General features: G+C 48.8%; 2 protein-coding genes across 8 annotated transcripts in view; one reads left to right on the forward strand and one right to left on the reverse strand.

Moving 5' to 3' along the window:
- The window catches only part of CNNM2 (cyclin and CBS domain divalent metal cation transport mediator 2), a 103,513-nt gene extending 100,614 nt beyond the window's left edge, over positions 1-2,899 (forward strand). For both annotated transcript variants that reach the window (XM_048947012.1, XM_048947014.1), the window contains one exon: positions 381-2,899. In XM_048947012.1, coding sequence (XP_048802969.1) covers positions 381-590 — 210 coding nt within the window. In that variant the 3' untranslated portion in view covers positions 591-2,899. The remainder of the gene's footprint in view (positions 1-380) is intronic.
- The window catches only part of NT5C2 (5'-nucleotidase, cytosolic II), a 62,055-nt gene continuing 39,626 nt past the window's right edge, over positions 2,844-25,272 (reverse strand). For all 6 annotated transcript variants that reach the window (XM_048947015.1, XM_048947016.1, XM_048947017.1 and 3 more), the window contains 15 exons: positions 19,910-20,027; positions 18,414-18,509; positions 17,305-17,396; positions 17,069-17,126; positions 16,251-16,344; positions 15,231-15,284; positions 14,162-14,245; positions 13,467-13,508; positions 12,349-12,456; positions 12,101-12,167; positions 11,349-11,519; positions 10,588-10,639; positions 10,279-10,339; positions 9,558-9,734; positions 2,844-9,437 (listed from right to left, as the gene is read on the reverse strand). In XM_048947015.1, the coding sequence (XP_048802972.1) occupies positions 9,186-9,437; positions 9,558-9,734; positions 10,279-10,339; positions 10,588-10,639; positions 11,349-11,519; positions 12,101-12,167; positions 12,349-12,456; positions 13,467-13,508; positions 14,162-14,245; positions 15,231-15,284; positions 16,251-16,344; positions 17,069-17,126; positions 17,305-17,396; positions 18,414-18,509; positions 19,910-20,027 (1,526 nt within the window). In that variant the 3' untranslated portion in view covers positions 2,844-9,185. The remainder of the gene's footprint in view (positions 9,438-9,557; positions 9,735-10,278; positions 10,340-10,587; positions 10,640-11,348; positions 11,520-12,100; positions 12,168-12,348; positions 12,457-13,466; positions 13,509-14,161; positions 14,246-15,230; positions 15,285-16,250; positions 16,345-17,068; positions 17,127-17,304; positions 17,397-18,413; positions 18,510-19,909; positions 20,028-25,272) is intronic.

Raw genomic sequence — 25,272 nt, forward strand, 5'->3', positions numbered from 1 at the left:
CTCATAAAGGCCCTCCAGAGCTCAATGAAGCTGGGAAAAAGACTTCACTGAACCTTAGGCCCTAAAAACGTGCATGGTTAGAAGGAAGTTGAAGTCTGATTTTAAAATCTTTGCCCAGGAGTAAATCCACGCCTGCAGGCAGCACGGTGATCACACAGCCCTGTGCTTCCACCCTGCCTGTGCAAGCGTCGCCATGCAGCTGGGGCGCTGTGCTCCTGCAAAGCGCGGGGTGGTTGTACAAGTGGAGTCGATGCGGGGTGAACAGGAGTTGAAGTGTGACCATCTGGAAAGGGAGGGTTCCTCGTTTTCCTGGGGCGTCCTGTGAGAGATGCACAAGTGTGACCGGCTCTTTCTGTTCCTTCCTTCTGTGCTCGGAGCAGATCTCGAGACAGCAGTACCAAAATGCCCTGATGGCATCGCGGATGGACAAAACTCCTCAGTCCTCGGACAGTGAAAACACTAAAATCGAACTGACTCTTACGGAGCTGCACGACGGTTTGCCGGACGAGACAGCAAACCTGCTGAACGAACAGAACTGTGTGACTCACAACAAGCCCAACCACAGTATGCACAGTGAAGGAGCCATCTAGGAGCTGACTCCCCACGACCCACCCATCCCATCTCCTCAGCAGGACCAGCCCTCGCTCCTTCCTGTCTCCTCCCCGAGTGTGACACCGTTAGTACGTGCTTGCAACACTGTGCTGCATCCAGTGTTCTGAGACCAAAGACTTTTGCGTCCGTTGTGGGAGCAAGAAGAGGAAGAAACAGGAAGAAAGGAGCAAAGAGCAAGACAGAGAGACTAAAGCCCCAAGTGTACTTTGGGAATGGTGAGCCACCCTTGAGAACAATGATAATACTTCTTGCAAAGTAGAATCATGTTTATTTTTTATCTGTATTTTTGATCCTTGTTGGGTTTTTCCTCCTCAGACGCATATGGAGAAGTTTAAAAACTGCTCCGGTTATTTTTTCAAGAGAGATCATGTTTTTGAAGAGTATTTTGCAGAGTTTTAAATTGTTTCTGTCCCTCCTCAACCTCAACTAGGCTCTGTCGTGGTTTTGTGAATTGGCTCCGATGTCCTTAGGCCTCTTTTCACGTCTCTCTGTTCCTTTTTGTTGCCATGTCGAAGAAGTCAGTAACTGGTACTTGTTTGTATTTGTGTCCTAAGAATGAGTGAGCGAGCTTCAAGGAACCTCTGGTTTTAGCCACCTGGAGGGCCACGGGATGAGTATTGTTGCATTCTCCCAGTTCAGTTTCAGGGAAGGAGTGCTTATTTTAATATTTAATGATCTCTCAAGTTTCAGAAGGTTTATTTGTAATACAGGCAAACGCGTTGTTACACTATACAGTTTTGTGACCTCCAAAATCTTTGTGTATGTTTAAGATGATCCTGGGGGGAAGGACTTAATTAGCAAAGCTGTGGTCTCGTGAGATGAAGGCTGGGTGTAATTTTCAATACCAAAGTCTCTGGGTGGTTTTCTGTTGACTCTCCTGACAATTGCTTGGTGAAGTAATGTGTGCACCCCAAACCAACACACTTTAAAGCACCCACGTGCTGTAGAGGTCTGTACACCGTTACCTCAGCCGGGGCAGATTGCAGTGCTTGTTAGTAACAGAGTACAGCAGTCCTTTTCCTTCCCTTAAATCTCCAGTGTTAACACAAACGATGCTGCTACAGTTATGCCCAAAGTACATCCTCCAGGTGACAGAAAACCTCTGCCAGTGCAAGGACAGCTCTGCTGAGGAGTTGGGACCATCCCGTCCTCTCCAGGAACTGACGAAAACTTTCCAGACGTGAGTGTATTGCACTTCAGGGATTCAGAGAGGTTCATTCCCAGGCTGTTCCCAGCCATATTTTCCTTCCATTGAGTGATTTCGGTGCGTTTCCTTCTCTCTGGCCGCTCTTAACAGCCATTGTAGGGATGACCATGGTAGCAGAGCACAGAACCTCCCGCCCAGGTGCCACCATTGTGGGGCAGCAGGTGCCAGGTACTCCAACCCCAAGCCTGAATGCAGCCTTGGTGCAGCGAGGGGCACCCGTGGCAGTTGTGCATTGCATGTTCCCCAGTCCCACGAATGGAGTTTAAGTCCTCAAATGAAAACAAAAACAAAAACAAAAATGTTTCCCCCTCCTTACCCTCTCCCCTTCCAGTGCCGTCTCAAACAGAATGTGAATGTTGCCCTCAGTATTAATGCAAGCAGAGATCAATAAATGAGGCATTGTGATTTCTCTGTTCCAAGACCCGTGGCCCCTGATTATGTAGCATCTCCTTTCCTTTCTTTACACCCAGATAGTCTCCCCTGACCCCCAGGGAAGCCCCAGAAGCAGCTGCCAGAGCTCTGTGCCTGCCTGGGTAAGGGGGGCACTCACCTTCAGTGCCTGCGGTCTGCCTTGGTAAATGTAGGCAGGAAGCACTGCTGCAGTAACTCCCTGCAGGAAACCGGGTGTGCAGCTCTGGAGCAGGCTTGGGGACGCAAAGCAGGGCCCCGAGGCTTAACTCCTTTATCAGCTTTGCATTAGCATGTTCTGGGTCCTGTCTAAAAGCCACCCCTCCGAGGTGCCCCACGCTGCACCAAGAGTTGCCAGCGTTGCAACTTCCTCCCAAAGCCAAGTGTTGAGATGTGACGGTGTTTGCCTTGGCACAGCGCGCCCCTCGCTGTGCTGCTCTTCCTGTAAGTGTTACTGAATGTAAAGGTCTGTTGGATGTGACCAACACGGCAGTGAACTTGAGATGCAGTATCTGTTTTGTAAAACCTGCCAAAGGAGGGGAGGCTCAAGTGGAGGCTGCCCATCGGATATGACTTCTGCTTCTTACGGCAGGTTATGGATTTGTTTGAGTGTCTCTTTCCATTAAAAAAAGAAAAAAAAAAAAGCCAAATTTTCCAACCAAAGCCTTGTAATCCCAAAGCAAATACCTCCTGCTTCTGCCCATGCTGCACTGTTCACAAATTTCCAGGCCATTTTTTTTTGCGTGACTTTTTCATCATGTATACAGATCTGATAATGGAAAGTGAAATAATTTCCAGAAAAATATTTGATTGTAGATGTGTTTCATATGGAAAATATGTACCTGACCCGGAGGGTTGGGAGCTGCTACTTCAAATTAGCTCGAAGCGCAAGGCACGGTCCTCTCGGCGGAGGGGAAGGAATCCTATCTCCCTGTTCTCAGGGAGTTTGCAGTCTTACTGTTTCACAAAGGCAAGGGGTTCCCAGCCCTGTGCTAGGAGCCAGCACAAGCAGAGGAGCCCTGTTCATCTCAGATGGCTCTTTGCATCGCGATGGAAATGCTGTGGCTCCGTGCAGTGCCAGCACTGGCTCTGGTTACCCTGGCTCACTGCTGGTTCTTCGTTCAGGTGGGCTCAGATGCCGTGACCTGCGCCCCTGTGCCACATGTGTGGTGGAGCTATGGGTCAGTGCGGTGCCATGGGGCACTGGTGGTGGCTTTGGGAATCGTTGGGCTTGACCTCAGACCTTGGCAAGGCTTTGGCTTGCAGAAAGGATACTGCATCTTCCCGTGTCAGCTCTGCTGCCACTGAGCTCACCTTGTCCGTCGTGGGGCGGGTGGCAGCCTGGGGGCCGGAGGGCATCTCGCCATGGTTTCTACTGTCAATACAATTTTGCACAAAGAGTTCTTTGAAGTGACATTTTAAACACTAATATCTTAAATGCACAACTGTGAATTATAACTTTTACACTCCTGTTGGTTGAATTTCCTTTAAAGAAATGAACCTGAATCTGTTGTAATTATGATTTTTTTTTTTTTAAATTCTGTGTATTGCCAAATCTTTGTAAAGAGTGAAGGAATGTTCTTGCTTTCCAATGAGAATCGTTCTCCAAACGAGACTGCCTCTGGTGACGTGGAGATCTTACAAAGCACGTGGCTGAGCGCAGAGGGGCTCGGGTGGGCGCAGCAAGACTCCTCGACCTCTGCAGCTCACGGAGCTCTGGTTTGTCCCCTCGTTCAGACCCCAGCTTGTCCGTGATCCCCAGGGCTCAGGACGAGGTTTCCCAGGGCTGAGAGCGCAGGGGTTGGGCAGGCCGTGCCCTAGTGATGTCCCCAGCAGCACCGGTCCTCCCCACGCTTCCCTCCCTTGCTCCAGCCGTTTCCCAGCTGTGTTGCTGCTGCCCCTCGTGCTCCCTGTGCCCTGACACGCACACATGGCAGCTCTGGGCTGACAGACCCTGCCTGGGGCTGAGACCTGCGGGCCTTGTGCTGGGCCGCTCCTTCAGCGTTGTGCTCCACAGTCTGCCCCCCCTCTCTCCTACACTTATTCCCCTTTTCTCACCGCAGGGTTATTATCATTTTTTATTCTTCTTTTCTTTAAGTGCCTTTTTGTGTGGGTGGAGCAGGCACCTGCAGGAAGCTCAGCTGCCCGTGACACCCACGGACACATCGCCCTGTGCTGCTCCCCAGCTGCAGGCCCAGTTCCAGAGATGAGGTTGGCACTGGTGGGACTCTGGCTCAGTTCAGCTCAGAGGAAAGGAAACCAGAGGCGGCTTTGTGAGGGGCTGCCCCCCGACGGACATCCCGTGTAAGTACCCTGCCCTAAGGACAGCACAGCTGCCACCTCCAGGACCGCTTGGGACGTGCATCTTCCTTGTGCTGAAACAGACTGTGCAGATCGTTCCCACTTGAAAGATGTACCGTATTTGATATGCTGTCTAATACACGTCTGTGGTTTTAAAACCAGTGCCTATGTACCAGTTGCTGCGTTATCCAATGCCAGTAGGAAGCTGGGGCTGGCGGGTGGGGAGCGATCTGTAGTGAGGGTGCCAAAGAAGTGCCTGGTCCTTGGATACTGAGGGTTGATTGTTGTTTAACCAAGCTTAACAAATGGGAGTGGAAACCAGGCATCACTGCACGGCATTGAAGAGGGAGAGGCCTTCATCCTGACCTGACAGGCAGAGCCCCGTGCTGTGGGCTGGGAGGCTGACCCCCCCCTGCTCCCTGGTGTCCTTGGTCCATCAGCTGCAGGGCCCTGCACTGTGATCCCTGAGACAGCACCAGCACAGGGGGACACAGTCCTTCTTGGTGTTCTGCTCTTGTCCTGGAGCTTGTCCTCTTGTTCTTCTGTTTTAATTTCATGGCCGCAAGGCTGTACCCAGGCGAGGGCACGCAGCTGCCTGCTGCAGATCCACAGTGGTACGGTTGAGCTTCTCAGGTTGGATTTGTGTAGCTGCTGTTGTGTTAGGAGCTGGATATGGGCCCTGGGCGTGTTCCCTAGAGCAGGCCTGGGTGCAGGTGATGGAGAAAAGTTTTCTTGGGTCAGTAGCATCAAACTCTACCAAAGTGACAGTGTCCTCTTGTAATCCTCATGTCAGACCATAGGGATTTTGCAGATAAGGTACTCGAGCTGCTGCTTTTCTGGCTGCAGTTGAAAAATTTTGTGAAAACCTCTCCTGAGGTTTTCCTTCGGGCCCTGGTTTCCTTCAAGTAGGACCAATAATGGAGTCCTCCAAAGCTCAGTTCCTGAGCACTTCTCCTTTAGTCTTTCCCCCAGGTGGGCCCAGGCTTGGGCTGAGGCTGGGGGCAGCCTTTAGTTGGAAGTGCCAATACTGAAAGAATGCCTTCGGGTTTTGTCCAAAGATCAGTGATGGAGTACAGCGGGGCTCCTGGTGACTGCTCTGCAGCCAGGCCTGGATCCCTTTGCCCGGGGTTTGTGCTCTGTGCGCATTCAGCAGAGCAGCTTGCTTCGCACCTGGATGCCAAACAGATTGAATCCAAAAACTCGAGTACTTGAGGGCACCTTCCTGTGTCACCGGGAAACCACAGCGAGCTGCTTCTCCGCAGCCGCTGGGCTCTGAAACCAAACCTTCCTCCTGCATTCGGGAGCACGGCACAAACCCTCCGGCTGTTCTCCCAGCAGAGCTTTGTGCCCACGCCGGCCCTGCAGCCCGTGCTCAGGGTGGCTGAGCCCAGCGCTTCCCTGCTCCCTCCCACGTCCCACCGCCCGTCGCACGTGGTCTTTGCTGATTGTATCATATTGTACATTATGTCGGGTCTCCGGAGTTGTAGTGTTCTGACTACAGTATTTCCATGTGTGTACATAAACCTGAGTAAGCACAACTGAAATCATGGATGAAGTGTATACGTTTCATATACTGATTGTCATACAAGTGAATTTTATAATTATTCTAATTTTGTTGTAGATTTCCAATCTTTCCTATTTATTTTGTACCTGATTTATTTGTATATTTTGTGATTTTGTTTGAAAGCGTTTTGTTTATTTCTGTTCTTCTAGATAAATGATGATTTTTTTTCTGTTGGACATTCCAGTTTATGCATTTTTCCCTTCTCCGTTCTTCCCCCCGTTCCAAAGGGCCGGCTGCTGGCACGTGGTGGTGGGTGGTGGGGCTGATGGTGGTGACCCCGGCCCCAGATCTCCGCTGATCAGGAATTGCTGTTGGCACTGGGCAGCCTTGAACTCCTCAGCAGTTGTCAGGAGCGATGGAGAGGCCAGATCAAGTAGGGCCTGCTTGTGTTCTTTGCACTGGGGTCTGGGGGCCGTCCATTCTGCAGCCCGGGGCTGGCAAAGGCAGCGGTGCCTCAAGGCTGATGGCCTTTTTCTTTCTCTAATAAAAGTCCTTTATTTACAACGTGCTTGCCATACATCCCATTTGTTTTTTGGGAAGTAGGAACTCCATCTGCTCGGCCCCACCTCATTCCCACTGTGTGTTGTGCAGGGTCTTGGAGTGGCCAGAATAAGAGCGTCAGGGAGAGGAATGGGGCAGGAGAGCCTGGGGAGGGGGGGGCACAAGAGGCTGGGGAATGGGAATTGGTTTGCCTTCCAGTCCTGGTGCAGGAAGGGCCTGGCTGCATCACTGTCAAGCACTGCCTGGAAGTAAGCAGGAAAAGGGTTTTACTGACTGTGAGAGTCCAGCTTTTCTCCTGCATTGCAGTCTGACTGTCTGAGGCGGTGCTGGCAGCACCCAGGATGCACCCAGCATCTGTGAATGCATTCTCTGGAACAGCAGCTGTGGGGCTCCACCATCGAGGACCGGGTCACTGTGAGCAGCTCATGAGGAGCAATGGTCCCACAGGTGGGTGCTGGCGGAGCCGTCACACCTGGCCCTGTGGGTGGAGAGACCCCTGGGCATGGCACAGGGACTGATAGACAGCCTCTGTTGGTTGTTGGACATTCCTGATGGCAACTATGTTGGCGTTGGCTGTTGTGTGCTGTCTGAAATTCATTACTCAGAGGGAGGTGAGGCTCTGGCTCTGGTGTCCAGAGAGCTGTGGGTGCTACATCACTGGAGGTGCCCAAGGCTGGGTTGGGTGAGGCCCTGGTCGGCCTGAACTGGTGGGTGGCACCCAGCTCACAGCAGGGGCTGGGACTGGGTGGGTTTTAAGATCCTGTCTAACCCCAGGGTTTTGTGATTCAGAGCCCTGTAAGGGTGGGATGAGGGAACCTGGCAGGCTCTGCCTCTGCTTTCCCACCAGCGAATGGGGGCCTGATACCTTCCATTGCTCCAGCCTTGCAACATCTCCCTGTCGCTGGCAGAAATAGCCCTGGGCTGGGAGCAGGCTATTTGTGGGACTACAGAGGCAAAAGGAATGTGCAGAGCTCCCCACATCGCCCTGCTCACAACCTCATGCCCTCTCCAGCTGCCGAGCTAAAGCCTGAAGAATCCAAGTGGTTCTACTTGGAGAAATGATGATTAGACATAGCAAATGCCAGCACAGCCTTCAGTGCGAGGATGCAGGGCTGGCTCTGGCATTCCCCTCCAGCTGGGGCTGTTTCCCACCTGCTGCCCCCCACACCACCTGCTGCCCAGTGCCAGCCAGCCCTCAGCCCAGCACCGTGCCATAATGCACCAGGCACTTCTTAGAAACATCACGGTTTATTGACTTGAACAACTGCCACTTCAGTAGCAGCATTTCCTGCTCAGAGGGTGGTGATGTGTATTATTTTTATTTTCTCCTAAGGTACTTTAAAATAGGGGGGGGAAGAAAAAAAGAAGATTAAATGCGCTTATGGTACTGAAACAACAGTCGAATTCATTACAAGAGGCCCCCCCCACTGTAATCCCTTCACATGTGAACGGCGCAGGCTGGAGTCAGGGAAGCTGCACCCATAACAGAGAGAAAGACCAGCAATGGCAGAGCTGCACCATCAGCCACAGCCGTCCGGTCCCCACATGGCAGCCATGAGTCACCCCCTCAGCCAGGACGCAGCATCACCGTGCTCTGCACCGGGCCAAAGGCAATGGAGCTGCGGGTGGATGAGAGCCTCCTGCCCAGCACTGCGGCATACGCTGTTTCCTGTTGCAGGGCAGAGCTGCTTCTCCAGCAGCACCCTGGAAACAGGGCCCCTCACTGTGGCTGGTTTTGTCTTTGGGACAGACAGAAGGGTCAGGAACAGGCAGCGAGGAAGACAAGCCAACTAATGTAACGCTAAAGCGGTAGCTTGAAGCTGTGGGGTAAATATTTACTGTTGGAAGGACAGGAGTTGAGTTGAGAACACAGCGTGCGGCTCTGCTGTTTGGGAAACGCGCTGGCAATCAGGCACTGAATGCTGCTGATGAAAGAGAGTGTGAAACAGGGAGGGGACAACACCGCCTACAAACTGAAATGTGTACAGCTGCAAAATGCACGTAAGAGCCGGAATCCTGCTGCTATCTGTGATGGACGGAGGAACTGAACCATTCACAGGAGACTCTTGCCAAGCAGGGGTGGACGTGGAGCTGGAGGCTACAGCAGCACCCTGGCTAACGTGGTGGGGATGGTTTGAATGCAGTAGAGCAAAGGGCGGCAACCCAATGGCAGGAGCTGGATTGTGTTTCCTGCAGGGCTCAGCACATCCCTTCCTCCTCCACATGAATGTAACAAATGGCAAAAACCGTTTACAGGACACCGTTCGAATGGAAACACATCATGAGAAAGGAAAAAATCACGCAGCATCCCCATATGGAATGGGAGCAGCGTTACAGCACGGGCGGGCAGCGCCATCTGACTGCACCACCCAGGCAGATCCATCAGCTTGTTGAACCGTCTGCAGAACTGAAAACAAAGGTCTCCTCCTGATTAGTGTTAATTTGATGAAAGTTTCCGGCCGCTTTCAAAACGTGCCTTTGCAGGAATCACACACCCCCAACCCATCACCCCAAGGGCCCCAACATAGGAATCTCCTCCTCATCACTGCTAGAGTCATGGTTTATCTTCAGAAATTCTTTACTTTTTCCTTCTTACTCTTCTTCCTCCTCTTCCTCCTCCTCTTCCTCTTCCTCATCGTCATCTTCATCGTGGCAGTGTGTGATTTCCTGAGGTGCCTGGGGGAAGAGGTTGGGCGGTTTGATCTCACTGATGGAGCGGGTCAGTTGGTGCCGCTTGTAGTCAGAATCCTTAAAATCCACCGAGGTGCGATTGCGCGTGGCCATGGGCGACTCCTTCTCGTTGATGTCCACGTGTGTGTGCTCTACTGTGGACTCGTGTGGCATCTAAAGGTGTAAGAGAGAGAGGAGATGGCGAGGCAACCAGAGCACAAGGCCCCAGAACGTACCACCCCATCCTCCCAGTGCTGCCAGCTCGTGGCGTGCCCCCCAGTGCCTGCAGCTCACCAGGACATGGGCGGCTCTGAAGAGGTAGCTGAAGGGGTAGTAAAGGAGGTTGATGAAGGAGGCTGCATAGAGGTCGGCGTAGCGCATCACCTGGCTGGCAAACAGGGTCTGCCGGGAGCCGCTGCGGAAGAGGCTCCCCATCATCCCGTAGCACATGTCCATGTCATGGGTCACTTTCTACAAGCAAAGGATAGGTTAAATCCCGGCCCGGGCACACAGCAGCGCAGAGCCGGCCCTGCCTCAGCGTCACTGAAGGCTGGGGGCTGCGTAAAGCCTGCAAGGATCTCCAGTGAGCTTTTGTGTGCTCTTATCCCAAGGCATCAAAGCGCAGCCGGGCCCCAGCTAACAGAAGGGAAGGCAGCAGCGGCACCAGGGCCAGCACCCGCCCCAGGCTGGGACTTCACACGAAGGGCTGAATGAACCGGAGGCTACGGCCCCTTCAGGCACACATCAGCACCCTGCTCTGCAGCAGCGAGCACTGTAAGTAGGTGCTACATACTTGAGGAAGGAGACCCTATTCCAGACCAGGCTGCCTTTAGGAGTGCCAGTGACACCAGTGAGCTGGGAAGCTCCTCCGTTTGCGTCCACAGACAGAACGGCTTTGCAAAGCCTGCCATGCCCACCCAAAGGCAGAGCAAAGCATTTCAGGGCTGAGCAGTGGGTCGGGTTGTCAAGCCCTTTGGGATCCAAAAGGATGAAAAGGGATTTTTATGATTGGTACCTTAATGCGTCTCTGGATGGAGCTGATGTCAGGGCGTTCATTGCTGCTACTGTCCAGATGCCTAGTTACAGGCGAGAAGGTAAATACATGCTGTGAAAAGCCTTTCAGAACCAGATGTTGTGAGATGGGGGCTTAGGGAGGGAGGCTGGTCTGGAGGGGGAGGTTGGTCTCAGGGGCAGAACCCAGGCCTGAGGCAAAGCTCTGGCAGCAGTGCTGCCAACCCAACCCCAAGGGTTCATCAGAGCCACGCATTAGCTGCTGCTAGGCTGGGAAAGGCAGCAGTACACTGGTCAGCATTTGAACACTCACTTGTATAACTCGGCCAAGAAGATGTCCAGGCTCTGCAACTCTTCAAAAAGGGCTGGATGAGCCGGAAAAGAAAGGGGGAAAAGGTGAGTTTAACCTCAAAATGAAAGGGCCGAAAACAAATGCACCATCCTGCCCACATGACCGTGGTGGGGGATGTATGTCACAGCGTTGTGCAGGGAAAGGGTTCGATTGCGCTCTATGCCATCAACAGAGCTCTGGGATTGGTTTCTGGTTACCACTTTAGTTTTTTGAGGCTGAACCTTCACAGCCCTCACAGAAACCTTCCTACCACTCATGGGACAATGTGCATAACCCCCAGACCGACTCACACGTCAGCATGTAAACCTGGGAGAAAAGCAGGAGTGCTCAAGGATGGGAAACAGCACTTTGGCAGCAGAGGGAGGAGGAGGAGGAGGAAGGGAGAGGAAGCACCTGGTAAGCAGGGATTCTCTGCAGACTGGAGAGCAGTCATGGCTCAGGTGACAGAGGGTCAAAAAAAATGGCTATCTTGTTAGATACTTTTTACTAGAGAAGACACAGCACTACAGAGACAGAGTGTTGGGAACAAGGTTACAGATGAGCTCAACCCCAACCAGCAGCAGCTTCTCCTCTGGCCAAGTCTGGGTGATCAAAGGCAAAAACCCTGGGACCCTGTGAGCAACCCAGCTGCTGCACCAACACCTCATCCCAGGGAATCTAAGATGGGTTTGGGAGAAAGGTTGCAATACAGTGTGATCTCTTCCCTGTGCCCCCCTGCTGACCGCTTTTGTCAGTCCAGACGTGTAGTTCCTGTGCCAACTCAGGGATCACTAGGAAGGTCCTCCAGCCCTGGCGCTTCTTGGATTTGAGGATGTCTCCGAAGATGTGATCTCCAATGTACAGAATATCCTTCCCTTTAGCCCCCAGCAGGTCACAGACTGTGTCTGAGGAGCCTAAAACAAAAAACAGAATGGCCGGAATGAGGAGTCAAAGGGACATGCAGGGCTCCACTCTGAGGACCAGGGTTTAGGGATGCAGCTGCTTCATTTTCCTCCCAGAAATCTTCAACTGCTAAACTCAACAAGGCACTGCACACTCACCTTCCCTTGGAATATACACACACCTTCATACAAATGTAGCAGCCTCCTGGCCACGTAACAGTGATGGAACCCAGAACATTATGGACAGCCCTGTGCAGCCATTGCATTTCCCTGGTGCAGCCACTCTGTGCAGCATTCCCAGCTGTCCTCACTGCTGCCAACAGGCCTAGCTGCATCTCTCCCCACTCCCAGCCCTGCAGAGGCATTTCCTAGGCCCTCCCTGGAAGGAAGGGAAGGGCATTGAGGAACAGCTCTCCTTCCTCTCAGCACAGTTTTTTTGGCGCAAAAGGCACAGAATGATGTGTTTCATGAAACACAGCCCTGCCTAGATTCTGGCATAACACCCAGCCACCCTGCATGAGTCCTCATGAGTGGATGAAGGCCACCATGGCATGTCAGAGCCACTTCACAGGACAAGAAGTGTTCTGCCTCACCTCCAGAATACACGATGCCGTGCTGCAGTGGGCCAGTGTAGGTACCGATCTTCAGCTTCCCGGTCACCTGAAGGAGGAGATACTGCATTAGTAAAGAACAGCTGATGCTCTGGGTCTTTTCTGTCCTACTCTATCTTTATGCTCTGCTTCTAGGGCACGTCCAGCCTAAATACCACACTGCCCGCTCCCACTAAGAGACTGCATATGATCCCCTCCAGCTTTTGAGGTGCCCTCCATGTGGTGCTCACCGTGTCCACCTGCCGCAGCACAGTGCCTTCCCCAAAGAAGAGGGGTTTCCGTGCATCCACCAGGATCAGGTCAAAGTAGGACTGCCATGGCCGATGGGCACTGCCAGGCTGCAAAACAAAAACAAACCCTAGAACTGGGTACCCCATAAACGATCACAGGGAATTTAATTGCCCTCAGCCATGATGTTTCTACACAGCTGGTCCATCAAATGCACTGATTCTCCCAGTTCGTGCCTCTGTGGCACGACCCTGTTGCCATTCATAGAGCATTCATTTGTGGCAAAGCCATCCCAACCCAGGACTGAGGAAGGAAGGCAATGAACAGCCACGCCACAGCATAGCTGTTGTGCAAAGGGCTGCACTAAATGACACTGCTGCCACCATTTCTGAACGTGACAAATGTGACTGTGGCTTCAGCCTTCCAAGGACACACTGACACACTTCCCCAGAGCTGGAAAATGCCTGCACTCTATTCTACAGAGCGCAGCTGCAAACCACAGCCTTGCCTGATGGACACCAGGCGTGATTTCCCATGTTCTGAAAATTCTCCCTAGGTCTTCCACTTTCAGTGCACAGTGTGAAAACACATCTTTTGAATATGAGATGGTCTCCTAATGAGAGATGGAGAAAGCAGTATAAATTCAGCTCTTAAGCCTCTCTCCGAAGGTTTCAGGGCTGAGCTTCATCCTCAGGACACCAGGAAAAGCATGGCAAACTTTTGGAACTACCATAGCAGAGGCACAACGAGGCCATACAAGAAAGATACTGCTGTTTCACACAACTCTTTCCCTTCCATCAAGACATTTTTTAACAAAACATTGTATAAGATTAGGAAGAAATCTGGCTGTAAAACACCGCAGCTAAAATGCATTAATGCTAAAATAATGTTATCACTAACACAGATTATTGTTTGAGACTAGATGATGCCTCTTTTCTCTTTGTTATATTGTATTTGCTTTGATCCTATTCAAATGGGGCGCTAAACAGCAAGCGTATTTTAACCAGATTAAAGCAACTAATCCCATGCAGCTGATGAAGCAGGATTAAAATGCTTTCCAGCTACACAGATAATTAGGCACATCAACTCCTTTTGGAACTGCAGTCTAGAAACCACATACCTTTGGTCCGTGTGGAAAGTCAAACAAGTAAGTCATAATTTTCTGAAAGACAGAAAGTATTCCAAGTTGTGTTTTTTATGTAGTTAATAAAGACATACTTTTCTGCTTTTGTCTTTTCAGGCTACAAAACTTTATTTTCAGCGTTTACATGAAAATCAGCCTAAGGTTTGGAGACAGAATGAATGGATTGGCCTTAAAGTGAAGGGAAATAAAATGGTGGGTTTTATAATCAAAGAACACATCTGCCTCAGGAATCTGCACGTTGCTTCAGCTGTATCTTGCAGTGCTTTATAATGGCACGTGATCCTTCAGTGATCCTCCTGACATTCAGCCAGCAGCACAGCACACAGCCTGCTCTGGCTCCTGGCCCTCTCCAAGATCATCGGTTTGGTGACCTCTCCCCACTAAGAGCTGTCTCACTCAGAAGAGCAGATTGTCACTTTCTCTTTCACCTTCTTACTCACTTATGAACAGAGGCACAAAGCGACTTAAGCCAGGCCTACCCCAGGTCAGAAACGGAGCCAGGACTATAAACGAGAAGTCTCACCACCTAATTGGCATTCACCACTAAATCATTTCAGCTCAGAAATCACCCAGTTCCCCACCAAATACTATCCAGCCAAATCCCATACACTAGGCAGGTGGCTTTTGTTTATTCCATTACATACTGATGCACCAGTTCACACAGCACTTACATCTGTGTATTTGTAGTCGCTGTTTGTCACAAGAAACACCTTCCCAACTTCGTTCATGCGGCTCAGCAGCAGTGGCAGCTTCCCCTGCAAGTCAGAGGACAGAACAGTCAGACACAGAGCTACAGCATGGGCAAAACACAGCTCAGCTGTGATCCCATCAGTCAAAACAAGGAAGACACTCCTACCACCACCCTCCAGACCCAGATCTCCTCCCAGAACGGGCCCACAGGAGGTGAAATCTGAGCTCGCATGAGCCACGAGTTGGAGTGTGTTATGATTCCAACCTCAAATTAGGGAGAATTTATTCCTGGAGCTATTTTTACAGAATCGTAAATCTTAGGGCTGTTGCCAGAAGAGCTGATTACCTCACAGGATGGTTTCCCGAGAATTTTGCAGGCATGTAACTAGACACAAGGTTAACTGCTTTAAAGTGGTATTCCACCACCAAAGGAGGAGCCCACAGAGATCATTTAAACTGAATAATGATTATAAAATGATGGGTCCACAGAGGCCCTGCACACTGCAGAGGGTGAAAGTAAGGGAGCTTGCTCAGTTAGATGTGCTGAGTACATATTTTGGGGCTCATCAAAGTGCTGGGCTCCGTTGAGTGTCTCGGGATTTTCCCCTCCATCTGTCATTGTAGGAGGTGTGTAATGCTTTTGCTGGATGGTTGAGGAATACTTCTGTTTCAGTGATGCTCATGGGTCACTTTTTAAAAGAGGTCTGCAGCAGAGGATTGCTTGGGCAGAGAAAATGTGGGACTACCGTTGCTTTCAGCATCAAAAGAAACAACGTCAGCCTGGCCAGCATATCCACCTGTGTCCCATGACAACGTTTCCTCTGGCTTTTATATTTTACGTAAAAAAGGCGCGTGAATACGAAATCACGTGGATCACTGGCTCACAATAAAGGCTGCGTCCGAACTTTCCACTTTGTCTTTGGTTCTTACAATAGAAATCACAGCGTTATCTGTTCTGTGATGTAGTAAAGCCAATCAGCGTATTTACTTCTTGCCTGCTTACTCAGTACAGAATGTCACGCGGCACAAGCGAAGCAACCTCGCACTTACATCTTTCACCACGTACTTCTCCAAATTCTCAAGAGTCTTCTCCTTGAGCGACCCCTGAAATAGAAACAATAGAATCCAGTGAGGTGATGGAAACTTATGATGTAAGAGACATCACAGTAATGCCAACTTTCACACTTCAAAATGCTGTGAAAGTACAAACCAGGGCGAATCTGAACCAGTGACTCTAGAGATGAGAGGCTTTGAGTAGCAGGGACCATCACAAACTCTGTGATCCATCGATTCCCTCACCATGGTAAATAATCCACTTCAGCATTTTAACCCTTTCAGGAGGGAATACAATAGAAACAAACAAAAAATAGATTTGCCATAGCAAGCAAGACAGTCAACGACCTGTCTCCAACACTGACCATCGTAGTGGCCAACTCCACATGTATCATATAACATTGCATAAGAAAAGAAAAACAGATACCCAACTTCTGCATGACTCAAACAACCACAAGTACAACTGTGAGCACAGATCTCCCGTGACAGTTCCCCATCCCACCCCAACAGACTCTTGAATGAGGAAGAACAAGAAGATCAGGTTCAGATCCTGAACGAGGCATTAATGCTCACAAGATCTACATTCTAAATTTGCACACAAGTGTGCTGAAAAATGGCTTCCTCTGCTGAATTCTGTTTGATGCAGATAGCTTTCAGACAACATCAGATAGTACCATTGTGATATACTGACAATAAAATTGCTTTTTTAAAAATTGTGACAATGTGAAGTTGTGAACTTTAAATGCAAATATCCTCACGGCAACACATTCTAAAACCCACAAATTATAGCAAGGAAACAGAGTGTAGGCACTATAAAAAGAAATAGGAAGCCAGCAGAGAAATACTGCAGTGCCAGAGACCTTGACTTGCTTGCGTAAAACTGCAGTTTATCATTTGCTCACTAGGTGGCAAAGCAAGGCTCTTGCCCAAAAGTGGAATATCTTAACTGAAGAGTTACAAACCAGTCCCTCTAACTCATTTATGACAACAAATGTCTCGAGGAGTTCTTGCAATCACCTTGTAATGAACCCAGTCAACAGCATCTCTGACATCTTGGAACATACTCCTGAATGACATGAAGAGGTCTCCATCTTTAAACCCTGTTTCACAGCTGTGGAGAGAAAGAGGAGGTTGCAGCCAATTGCAGGGTTCAAAACACATGGAGCGTTTTTATCTTACCACACTCATTTCTTATTGACTCTTTCACTGCAGCAATGCATGTATTACATGATTGAACTTTTCCCTTCCAGTCACAAAACATGAAAAAATGACCCATCACAGAAGTCAGCTGCACAGTAGCACTCTCAGACCTGCAGCTTGTTTTTATGTTTACATCTATTTGAAAGCTAGGAAAATACATACATTGCTGAAATAGCCTTTTAAATTACACTGAATATCTGAATATTTCACTTTTGATTACACAAAGTCCTCAATTACAACTTGTGGTAACTGGCTGAGGAAACTTAGCCTCTCAGCTACCTGCTCAAACGTGGATTCAAAGGACATGGGTTGAAAATGAGCTGTGCAGTGGCTGTAATCACTCTTTAATATGGATGTGGTCTGGCCCAAATACCAGTGTCAGCCAGTACAGTGACACTGGCATGCCCTATGAAGGAGACCCACATAACCAGCCTTGGCTGCACACAAAGAGCATCTCAACAGCACTAAATTCCCTTAATATCAAAAGAATAACAGGTCTGAACATTTCCCCACTGACACCACTTGAGAGGCATCCAGTGATACTAACAGCAGCTGCATCTCTATTATACATATTGCATTTTATAACAACAGTCTTACAGTATTATCAGTGTGTCAATACACTGTACTATACATACCTAGTGTACCGGTCACAATTAGTAAAGAAATCCACGAGGCAAGCCAACAGGTAGGTCTCTGTAAAGAAGAAAAGCAAGACTTTAAAACAAGGATAACACCACACAGCCAGCTAAATCTGGGCCCTCTGCCTGAAAGAAGAAAGTTCATGCAAAAATAAGTAAATCAAACAGCTGAGTAAGACACTGGCAAAGCTTTACAGGCTTCAAAGATACAGGGACAGTCACACGGGACTCACCTGGTAGATTGAACAATGTGTTCAGAATGTAAAACCTATCTGTGTCATCCCTCTGGATAAATTTGTTCGGATATTGATCCCGTGTTTCAGGCCTGAGAACAGATAAGGTGGAACAGAATGAAGCCACAAAACATACTGAGGATACAGTAGCTGACCTGCAGAACATAGCTTTAGTAGGGTCCATTAGCAAGTACTATCTCTCTGCTTTAATCAACACCTAGCTTTCCTGTGTGCACTAGCAAAACAGCACCCACTGCACGTCACTGTCACTGTGCTGGCTGCAGCACCACCGGGCACAGAGCCTTCATCCTGAGTCAGCAAAGGAGCCAAGCCCCCAGAGGGAAACTGTGGTCAGGAGTCCGCGACTCGACCTTAAGCCCCATGCTGCTGGCTATGGGTATGCCTTACATCATCTGCACTTTCATTGTTTGCTTATCTTAAACTTTCCCCCACTTTCCATGTGCTGTTGAACACCCCTCTGAGCAGCTTCCCGCAGGGCAGTGCAGGGCTGCACTGCAGGAGTCTTGCCTGGGGCCTGCTGCAATTAACTGGCGGTGTGTAACGACTAAAGTCACTAAATTGTTCTTGTTTCCTTCATTTCTGGAGCTTCTGAAGTTCACCTTTGACTCGAGGAGGAACTCGACTGCATTCATAAAGCCTTTTATAAAATGTTGACCTCCTGCTACAGGGACTTACATGCCTGCAATGACAGGCTCATCACCTTGAGGCCCCGGAGCTGGCTTGTGCTTGCCTTCCATCCCTCTGCCTTGCAGGTAGGAGGGGATTTGCTGGGATACATCAAGCTTGCAGCACTGCAGCCCCCTCTGCTTCCCTAAGCACCTTCTCTGGGGCACAAGGAAAGTAAGCAGATGGAAAAGGGTGCAGGAAACGGCATGAGATGCATCACAGAACCATAGAATCACAGGGGGTTAGAAGTGACCTCTGGAGATCAGCAGAGGTTCCTTACAGCAGGTTGACCAGGAAAGCATCCAGGCAGGCCTTGCATAATTTTCTTAGACGCGGCATCAGAAGTCTTCACAAGTCCTTATGCAACGAGTGCCCTACAGATCACATTAAGTCAAAAAGAGCAGTCAAGAGCAAGCACTCACCCTCTGAGGAAATTAAAGCCATGCGCACACACCAAAAGGTTTCCATAGGCATCAACTTTCAGCAGGTTTCCATAGTGGGTATCAAACACCAGGCCTCTGTTAAGAAAGCAATTAACAGTGAAGAGAACAGTGAAAGCGGTGACCATTTCAGTACAAGCTCTTTTCAATGCCAGCTCTAGAGCAGCTGGCTTGCTTGGCACAGGGCACCAGACCAAAGCTGCTTTTTTTGTGCAGATGGGCGCTCACTTTTTACCTGGGTGCAGGTATGCAACAACAATGCCCTGCATTGCCAGGGTAGAAGATACAGCCCATCTGCTCTGCATGGACTTGAAAGTGGAGCCGTTTAACCTGGCAAAGGCTTAGCTGTGCATTTACCAGGACCTCTTCTACAGGGTCACGAATCTGACACCCGTGCTTGTGGTCACTGACAGCCCTGCAGGGAGGTGGGATAAGGGAATTTCTCCCCTCCTTTTCATCTGTCAGTCATAGACAAGCCAGATGGGACACAGAAGTATGGCAAAGAATGCTTGGGACAATTTTTCCAAGTCCAGCAAAACTCTGTCTCACTTATTTAGTATCTTGCGCCTGAGAAAGCAGCTTTCCCACAGATAAACCCTTTCTGGCCCTTTCCTGGGATGAACGGGAGGGATTTAAGGAGTCTTCATGACGTGCTCATAATGTTTTGTTATGGGCATGGGAGCACAAAGCACCAGTCTCAGTGTAAATCATGCAGGCAGGAAGGAAGGAGGCTGCCAGACTAAAACTGGAGCACCAGGCCTCTGCTCCAGCCTTTTGTAAAAAAAAAAAAAAAAAGCCCCAGAGGAGCCAAAAGCAAAATCCAGCAAAGACACAAGTGGAAATGGCTTAAAGGCACTGAGCTAGATTAAAGGCCTTTAAAACAAGCAATATCCTTTTAATTTCTGCCACCAACAGACAAAAATGTAAGAATTCAGTAGCTTTGCACCGCTAACTTGATTTTCCACGTTTGATTCATCTAGGCAAGTGGACTGGGTCAGTCCCACTTTTACTGCTGGTTACCATCAGCTTAATTTTTCAGGATGTCTTATGCACCAGGATGCTGCTGCATCTGGCTTGACAAAACCAAAGGAAAACACATTAATTCATTAAAATAATTATAGAAAAATGTTCTAAGACTTTCTGGCCTCACGGACATTAGAGGCTCCTTCTTCCCAAGCTTTGATTTTGATTTTGTTCCAGGTCCCATTGTGTCTCTGCTGTCTTTGCTTTGAAAGTTATTTTTGGATCGTGACTTCAGCAGCCTCTCCTGCTCTCCTTCTCCTTGCTAGCATGGACTTCAGTGCACAGAGGCCTTCCATGCACCCAAGCAATCCGCTCTCTTCCCCATGATCTGTGGGAAGCCACAGGCTTCAAAGGCACAACTCTGAACACCTGGCCTCAGTGTGTCACCTCTGAACGTAACAGAACAAGTAATCAAGGTCTCGAGCAGGCTGGGTTGGTATCTGTTAGTCATTTACCTGGTAGGGAATGCAGGATCATACACAAAATTGAGCAGCTCATGAGGGTATCCAATGGAAACTAATCTTTCTACGGTCAGGTCAAATCCAAGAGATTCGTATTCAGGGGATTTATACACTGTACCAAGATGAGATTTCAGTTAGAAAATTTGCACACAGCTAGGGGGTTAAACAAGAAGGCAGTTACAAGTCCCGTTCCCATTCACCCTCCTCCCTCCTCCACATTACACAGATGCACAAACGCTCCCTCTTCCACCTGCTCAGATCGGGTTTGGTTTGCTGTGATTTCACAAAGCTGGCGAAGAAACCAATACATTTTGGGAGCACATGTATTTGTGGTTAGAAAGCCTGAAATTCATTGCTGCTGTGCTACTGGATACAATCCCAAAGCTTAGCATTGTCTTCAGATTTCATCTCAGGGGAATTTATGTTTGCTGCAGACTAAGTTAGCTTGAAGGTAGAGCTGTCAACTTAACATACGGTTTGTTTGTTAATAATACCATATGGTACTGTACAAATCTGTTAGCTATTACTCTTGTACCAAAATGCTACTCTTTTAGGCAAGCTTGCTGCTCCCACATTTCTTACGAGCTGCTCATCTGTGACATACACATTTGCTCAATGCAAAATGAATGACTAGTTCAACCAAGTCATTCCTACCTTCAGGACTGTCTTCTTCCTGCAAATGACCTTCCCATGCACTGGAAATGTTGCTATTTAATTAGATCATTAAATGACCATTTAGAAGGAAATTGCTGTGCCTCTGTGACAGATGGCAATCGTTGTGTTTCTGTCACAGTGTGTTGACATTTGTTGCATGACACTGTCTTAAATTGGTTCTAAGATATAATGAGGTCAAATATAACCCGTTATTTCAATGAGGCCTATGGGGGTCCAATGGGTCCAGCTGTGTCTCAGATTCTTGAATACGTTGTGTTTTACTCAGTTAAGTTTGAAAACATGTAAGTAAGCTCTTTAGAAGACAGACTGCTTTTCCTGAGAGGTAGCTCACACATCTGTGGGCATCACAATGCCTATCAATGCCCTTGTCTATACTGCCCAGGTAATCACCACCGTATGTATACTGTGGAATACAAAAGCCCAATCTGAAAGGAGAAAACAAATGCATAAAATACTACAAAAATACTAAAAAGGTAAGAACTGTCAAAGAAATAAGACTCACAGTAGCCACATGAGAAGGATCCCATATCTATTAACAATCCAGAAGTATTCTAAAAGTTCAGTTTTCTCATTAAATTCAACATCATTCAAACGCAAAAAGCAAACCGGTAATGTTCTTGAACAGATAACCAAAGCCAAACAATTACCAAGATCTTCAAGCATCATTAGACCAGTGGCAAACATCATATATCAATAAGAAGATATAACACACAGTGCACGTAGCCTTTTCTGTCCTTTAGGAAAGGAAGGGTTGATTGAGCTACAGGTAGGAATAAGCAATCAAAAACTACAGCTAATGAAGGAAGCAGTGACTGACAAGGCAATCCTGGGGAGTGAGCTAGAGTTGGAGGGAGCAAAAGGCAGTTAGGTGATGAACATTGTGAGAGTGACACCAGAGCATCATCTGGAAAAATGAACTCCTTTGATGCAGGACAGTAGAGATACCTCCCAGGGAAAACAGTGATAAATACACCTGCACGTACTCTCAGAGGGCGAGAGCACGGCAACGATGCCCACGGTGTGAAGCAGCCTCTATTCCCCACTCTGTCCATGCAGCTCCCTGAGACCACATTGCCAATTTATCCATAAACCATCACTTCCCAACAAAACATCTCGCCCAGAAATCCCTGCCCCTTCAGAACTCACCAACCACCGTGGCACGGCCGAGCCATAAACAAAGCTCAAGGAGCAAGCTGGCATCTCCTCTGGACAAACAGAGGTGGTTTGTGAGCTTCTCCAGCAGAACCCTTCCAGGCAAACCATAGAGCTTTCAGTCACACAGCCTGTGCATCTGCTCAGTGAACAGCTGACGTGTGGCTGATCACTTATGCCCTCGCTCAGCTTCTTCCCTTCTGTATTTCTCTTACCATCACATTTATCACTGCAAGCCTCCACTGAACTTTCTGAGCCTACAGAAACGAGCTGACACACCAGTAGGAAAAAGGCTGAAGAACAGGTTTCATCATTCCAAGTCTCTGCTCACACAGTACTACAACATGGCTAATCCAAATTTTAATTTCTGTGCAAAGTAATTATTCCCCTTTACCTCTCAAGCTACAAATAGTGCCCCCCGATTCCTCTTGGAATAAAAGTAAGCTACCAGATCATCCATACCTCATGTCCCTTCCCTATTTTTCTACCGTTCCACCATACCTGGAAAATGAGAGCCCTCTTGTTGATACACAAACTACATGGGGACACTGAGCTCCTGGGGATGGGAAAAGGACAACAAGTGCTCCCCAGTTACCACGATACTGTACAAGATAAACTTTCCTTTAATTACACTCAACTGGGAACAGACTGAGAGATGACTGAGCCTCCCTAGACTGCACCACAGCACTGCACCACAGCCCGTGCTGCATCAGCTGGTACCAACCACAGCCCACGCTTCTTGTAAGCTTTGTGAACACCTGTTAAAGCAACATGAGCTTTCAGGCAAACAAGCAATCCATCTCCTTGAGACCAAACACGAACAGGCTAACAGTACTGCAATGACAGCAGCACATCTGGGGACGATGCCCCTGCCACATGCATTAAGAGACTGCTTAGCCTAGATAAAAAATGTATTTTAGTACTGTACTTAGGGTTGGCCCTGCTTTCTCATCTTATCTTCAGGCATCCAAGGAGATAAAGAGAGGGCACAGCAGTATTTTATTCTGCAGTTGGACGATGAAAAAAGTAGCTTAAATCTTTCTGGGAGCTTCAACCTCCCCAGCCCTGAGCTGAAACACAAAGGGAGGAAACTCACAGGATGTGGTGCTGCAAGAATTGGGCAGTTTGCCATGCAGTGAATCCTGTGCTCAGCTCTCCCCTCTGAGCAGCCCCATCCCAATGAAGGTGAAGCAGAACCACCACACCACAGCCCCCAGTGCCCTCGCCATCCCTCGGCCCAAAGCACACAGGGTGAGAGTACGATCGAAGCATGAGTTGCAACTCACCCCAACCTCCTTTCTGCCTTTTCACTGCTTGATGGCTGTGTCTCTGCCACCGTGCCAAGTCCTCTCCTCCAACGGAAAAGTTATTAAAATCATTTGAGCTTGAACACGGACAGATGCTCAATGGCTCAGGGTGATGGACACCCCGTGCTTGTGCATTATGTAATTGGGCTTGAGAGAAAACAACCAAATCTTTAAAAAACTGCAGCCAGCTGACAGCATTTCAGCTTCTCCTTCACATCGTCACTTAAAATGACACTAGTGAAAGTTAAAAGCAGGACCCCGGGAGTGAACGCTGCAAGCCTCCGATCTGTGAGGAGTGTTAGGAGGGAGCCGAGCTGCAAGGAGCAGGGTTGTGCAGTAAGGTATGCCATTCTCATGCATTTTCGTGGTTGTTTTTACCTTTGCTGCCAAGACACATACAGTAACAATTTTATAGCTCTCCTGAAAAGGAAAAAAAAAAAAAAAAAAAAAAAAAAAGAAAAGGAAAAAAAAAAGATTTCTACAGAGGCTCCAGCTTATGCAAAATGCTGCTGCCAGGATTTTAACTCACATGAGGCAGATGCAGATTCAGAGTGTCACTCCAGTCTTGACGGAGTTACACTGGGTTCCCCTGTTAAAGAAAAAAATCAGACTGATTTTAAAACTGCAACAGCTCTGTGCCACGTGGGACGGTGTCGCTGGAGCTGTGTCCTCGAGTAAGCTCGGCAGCCGACCTGGCAGCTATTCCAAATGCACTTACAGCTGATTTATAGAGGAGGCACAGTTGGTAATCGTGCATCCTGCAGGCAAAATTCTGTCCTCATATCCACAAAGCAGCCTTAGATCATCAGCTCAGTGGTAATTAGAAGGATGAGGCTACACGTGCATTGCCCGAGTGACATAAACCCTTCAGGTTTCTCTTGGACATGGAGCAAGTGACTCAAGAAAGGGTCTTGTGCTCTTCTGGGGGCTTTGCCATTATTGCCCATCCCTCAATTGGTGACAGAACACTGCTGTCAGGGCGCTCCACTTCTTTCACAGGATGAAACACCTGCACATATCAGTGCAGGGGACCTGGGAGACTGAGTCAGGAGCTACTCTGGGAACCTGAGAAGAGAATTTTGCCCTCCCAGCAAGAGCCTCAAACATGGAGTCAGTCTGATGCAGCACATCCAAATTCAATCGCGCCCTTTAACACTTACGTTTACATTTGAGCTTCTAAGTGTAAAGCATTGAGGGATGAACCAGTATCAATCCTGCACATTGTTGCAGTCTACTGCAGTGCTCTGGTTCGCAAGCACGCACAGGAAGAAGACCTCTTTGTAACTTACAGGTATGCATGGAGTAATCAGAAACAGCTTTTGAGATCAAATTGGCACTAAATGCAAAGCTGGGCAAGTTGGAATAACGTTGCAAAAAGGACCCACAGAAGTATGCAGATCTCCTGGAAGGCTGCTCTGAAGATAAGTGTTTAAAGCTTGTACCTGGGGGAGATAGCAGTGGGCTACCAGTGAGCAGTGGCTCAGTTTAAGCTGTGGAGAAGAAAGCCCTTTAAGGGCTGCCCATTTCTTTCCTTGTTCCTCCTCCCCACATACAAGTTTTCAATTCACAAGCAGGGCAGCTTCTTGTGGTTCCTTGAAGAGTCACCCCTCCATCCCCTCAGCCAGCCCCTCCAGGCTGAGAGCCCCAAACAGCCCCAGCTGCCCCCTGCATATGGTGCCCAACCTGCCTGCCCCAACACCTGAACATATTCTGCCTCACATGCAGGTGTTGAGAGCACTGTCCAGGTGGGCTTCCCCGTCCTTGGCCCTGGTGGCTGAGATTTGGGATTTGAAACACTTTAGCCTTCCCTCACAGCTTTGGCTGGCACGAGACTACAAGACTTCCTCATTCCAGGTGTTCAGATAAGATCAGCATTTCTCAAACTACAGGTGATGACCTCCTCTGATGGCTTGCAAGAAGCTTAAGGCACGCTCAATTTTCAGAAATTCTACCCTCTATCTGGGTTCTCTGGAGATGACACGATAAGTCAAAAAGCAGACAGATAATGTGAAGGGTTGAGCCTTGTCTCTGAAGCACGGGAAATGCAGCCCAATTACTTTGTGTTAAGTCCTGAAGAACTGAAAGTGAAATAACTAGAAACAGGTTATTTCAGCTGCTGCTTATCCCCCAGTGGCCGGGGCATGCAAATCCGGCAGTTAGGACCTATATGGGCAGGAACAATAGCCAGGTTTCTGTACTTCTATACAGGCACAGCATGCATAA

This window comes from Lagopus muta, chromosome 5, assembly GCF_023343835.1.
Source record: "Lagopus muta isolate bLagMut1 chromosome 5, bLagMut1 primary, whole genome shotgun sequence".
NCBI classification, from domain to species: Eukaryota; Metazoa; Chordata; class Aves; order Galliformes; family Phasianidae; genus Lagopus; species Lagopus muta.